Here is a 3,946-nt window from a genome sequence, read left to right on the forward strand (position 1 = left end):
TAAATAAATAAATAAATAAATAAAAATGTCAGGATGGGCTGTGGCATTTTGGGGGCTCCCCAGGGCCATGAACCCTGTCCTTTTCACCTTGCATCCTGATCACTAGCTAACAAGGTAGCACTCCTTTAAAAATGTTTGAATAAATTCAAGATGACAAATAGTGAAGTCAACCCTTTAGTTGTGGTCCCACCACACAGCCTGTGGAACATCTGCTCAGTGAGTGAGGGCAGGGCAGTGGGCCTCAGGGGCCACCCCCTGAAGGAAATCCAGGCAAGCTTAGGAGGGTGTGTGTAGTGTGTGGTGTTAAAGACAATGAGGACGCCAAATCGGAGAGGTGTTTACTATAATGAGTGTTGGAGGAGGGTGGGGTGGGCGGGGATGGGTTCCCCCATCCAATTCTCCAAGGCTCTAGGGTGACTCATTCTTCCTTGGGCTCAAGGGTGGAGCTGATATTTGTTCCCCCAGTTGTGCCCTGCTCCCCCTGGCCTTTGGCATTCCCAGTATCTCCAGCCACTAGAGCCACATTCCTCAGATAATTGGTGTTGAAACAGTTGACCTGCTCATCCCCAGGATTCAGGTCACAACAGAAGGCAGGGTCTCGCCAGAAGTTCCGTCGGGGACCACACAGGTCTTCGATGAAGGCTAGTTTCTGATGAAAGAGAAGAGTGAAACAGATGATGGTGAAGGGGTGATCAGAGGCCAGATGTGGATACTTGGGTGCCCAAAGTCCCCCTTCCCTCCGCTTCTGCTCTCTTTCTGGATGCCTTCCTGAGGCTCACAGAGTGCAAGGCTGCCTTACACTGCTGGATTCCTTGTGGCTGACAGATGTGCACATCTGGGAATGCCAGAAGCTTGAGGCCCAGAGAAGGCATAATTGGAAATGGGGGGCAAGCCAGCTCAGGAATGAAGACTTCTGGCAAGAAAAACATGTCCCCCACTAGTCCTCATTCTTCCTGAGGGCTGGTTTGAGGTACTAAAGAGAAGGGGTAGCCTGCAGTTCTAGGCCTCTCCCTCCCCTCCCATGCATCCCTCTGGAGACTATGACCCCCTCTTCCCCCCACACTCACCTCCTCCTCGGCGCAGCAGGCTTGTTCTGGAAATGGCAGTTCACAGCAGAGGGCAGTCATGTTGTGGATCAGCCCAGGAATCTGTTTACTATGTTGGGGCAAAAGAGATGGGGGTCAGGGTCTTTGGGCAACCTCTGGCATCAAAATGGCATTGAGACACCATGATTTTGCTCTTCCCAAGGGTGCCCCAGAAGGAAGGTTTTTGGGAAGGGAAGAGAGTTAGGGAAGAACTGGGGGAGACTCACTGCTTGGTGAGAACTCTTTGTTTTCCACAGAGATGGCCCATAAGGTTGGGGGTGACTCGGCTGATGTCAATGGTCAAGATGTCCCGGTCATAGTTGGGGTAGGGGGCCCGACGGGCAAAGCACTCATCGCGAGCAGGGCTAGGAGGGTGGTGGCAACACGGATGGTGATGGGTCTTTACTGCATGCTCCTGGTCACAGTATCGATCAAGGGTATCCTCCCACTGTGGGCCAGGGACAGGGAAGTCAGAGGCCTGGACACTTGGCCCCTCCTCTCCTGACCATCTGTATCCCTTATTGCCCCCCGCTATGAGATGAGGGGCTCTCAGCCCCAAGGGCCAAGAGCAGAGGGCAAAGAATTAGAGGACAAGGGGGCAGCTTGGATATGTGGGGTTGAGAGGGTGGAAGCCCAGATGAGGTTCCGAGTTAGCCATGGGAGATGAGCTGGAACTGGATGGAGAGGGTCAGGTGAGGCCAGAGCTGGACAGATGGATGGACGGTGGACAGGAACATGTGTGGGGTCGTGGGTAGATGAGGCCAGGAGTGCAGTATGAAGGCTTAAGATGAACAGACTCAGATGATGAACACAACGGATGGACGGACAGCTACAAGCAGACGAGCAGGTGGACGTGTTCACGGCAGGGAGGCACATGGATGGACGGACCGGCAGGATCAGAGGTCGAAGATGGGCAGGCAGGCAAACAGGCTGGGGATGGGGGGCGGCTGGGACGCCCACTTACTGCCTTCCATGTACAGGTGTGGTTGTTCCCCTGGCGGCAGCAGTGCTGGAACTCCCCCTCCAGCCAAGTCAGAGCCTGTAGCTGCCTTTGTATGGGGTCAGTAGCTGGGAGGTTTCGTGGCACAGAGCGGAAGCGTCTCAGGTGGCAGATGTTCTTGATATTGGCCAATGTCGGCACCCCAGGGGGAAAAGGCAGCTCGGGGCCCGAGGAAATACGAGACTGGTGGCCAGGGCAGGCCTGGAGCTGGTAGTGTGGCTGGGGAGCTTCCTCCTGGAAGCAGGAGAATCGAGCCTCCCCCCGCCGTTTGCAGCACCAGTGGGCTCGAGTCTTGACCGAGAACTCGGCCTCACAGAACCGGGTCATTGCGTCCTCCCACTAGAGCAAGAGGAGTGGATCAGCCCAGCAGCCCATGGTCCACATTCCTGCCTTCCTCTCAGGCTCCGGGGAAGGACCCTGGGCAGGCAGGTAAGAAAGAAGCAGTGGCTGTCCTCTGCTCTCCTGGCACACTGGGGAGGCCCAGGGTAGGGCCAGTGAAAGGCACCTGAGGTTCCTCCATACCCAGGCCTAGGACTCTAGCCCTTAAACACACACATACTTTCTGGGGGTTAAAGGACACCCCCAGCATCAAGAGCCCAACCCTTACCACGAGTTTTGCACAGTCTAGGCGGTTTGTGTGGCTGTGGCAGCGGCAGCAGCGGGAGTATCCAGTCTCCAGGAAATTGAGGGTCTCACCCTGGCGAGTAAGGTGGGAGTAGCCAGACTGTGGCAGGTTCCAGGGCCCGTATACCACGTGCTGACGGTCAGGAAGGCAGATCTGGTTCAGATTGTCTGGAGAAGGCCTCCCTGGGGGGAAGCCATCCAGCCGGTGGCTCCAGCCCCCTCGGGGTCGGCCCTGTTGGCAGTGCTGGGCTGGATTCCAAGACTCAGGATTTGGATGGGATTGGCTCATGGATGGAGCTGGCTTTTCTAGAATGGAGAGGGGGAATATGTGGAGGAATAAACAAAGTCTGGATGAGGTGGGAGAACTTGAGGTTGAGAAGAAAGGTTTGGGGGGATATAGGGGAAACGAGGAAGAAAATCACTTTTGGACTGAATGACCGAAAGGAAAAGAGAATTGAGGCATGAAATTCACAGCCTCCCCCATCTCCTCCCAGATCAAGCTTGTTTCCTGCGCTGCTGCCCGAGGCTCAGGCTCCTGGTTCGTCTCCCCAGGGTCGTGAGCTAAGGCAGGGGAATGGACAGACCAAAGCTGTCACTCACCACCCTCTCTCTGCTTGATTGGAAGATCATCTCCTCCTGATATGGAAGAGGGGGGTCTACTGGGGTATAAGGAGTAAGCAAAAGTCATGTTGGCATGGGCATCTCCAGAAGAGAGGGACCTGGCTAGTTCCCATGCATAAAGAGGAACTCAACAGAGAAAAGTGAAAATAAATGCTATTTTATGTCATTTAATCACATAACTTTATAAAATAGGTATTATTTCCTCAAATGTGCAGATAAAGAAACACGCTTGGAGTGGTAAGTAACTTACCTGAAGTTGCACAACTAGTAAGTGGCAGAGCCCACCATCTTGCCAGGCTCCAAAGCCCATGCTCTGGGGTAAGGCCATGGGGTAAAGGTGGGTGGATAAAGAGGAGAGGGGTTGCTTACCTTCTTCCTGTTCAACAGTGAGTTGGGGAGGGGGCAGCTCTTCCTCTTGGAGAGGGATGGCTTCCTGAGGGTGAGGGGGGTCCACTGTAAGATAGAGGTGAGGGCACAAAGGCGCATGGATCAGACTGGTGTCAGAGCAAGACCCATAGTGAAATGGAGGCAAGAGAGTGGGTGAGCACTCACCTTTCTTTCCAGGGAATTGTGGAGGGGGCAGCTCTTCCTCCTGGGCAGGGATGGCTTCCTGAGG

At 54.6% G+C, this 3,946-nt stretch overlaps 1 protein-coding gene across 2 annotated transcripts in view; it reads right to left on the bottom strand.

Moving 5' to 3' along the window:
• Positions 1-321: 321 nt before the first annotated feature.
• Positions 322-3,946, bottom strand: part of ECM1 (extracellular matrix protein 1) — a 5,535-nt gene continuing 1,910 nt past the window's right edge. Inside the window, exons 5-11 of one of the 2 annotated variants that reach the window (XM_012658868.1) lie at positions 3,883-3,940; positions 3,700-3,783; positions 2,693-3,015; positions 2,050-2,424; positions 1,313-1,533; positions 1,068-1,155; positions 322-649 (exon numbers count right to left, since the gene is read on the bottom strand). In XM_012658868.1, coding sequence (XP_012514322.1) covers positions 419-649; positions 1,068-1,155; positions 1,313-1,533; positions 2,050-2,424; positions 2,693-3,015; positions 3,700-3,783; positions 3,883-3,940 — 1,380 coding nt within the window. In that variant the 3' untranslated portion in view covers positions 322-418. The remainder of the gene's footprint in view (positions 650-1,067; positions 1,156-1,312; positions 1,534-2,049; positions 2,425-2,692; positions 3,016-3,699; positions 3,784-3,882; positions 3,941-3,946) is intronic. The other variant, XM_012658867.1, reaches the window with a different exon arrangement.

The sequence above is a fragment of the Propithecus coquereli genome, unplaced genomic scaffold, assembly GCF_000956105.1.
Source record: "Propithecus coquereli isolate 6110/MARCELLA unplaced genomic scaffold, Pcoq_1.0 Scaffold59, whole genome shotgun sequence".
Taxonomy (NCBI): domain Eukaryota; kingdom Metazoa; phylum Chordata; class Mammalia; order Primates; family Indriidae; genus Propithecus; species Propithecus coquereli.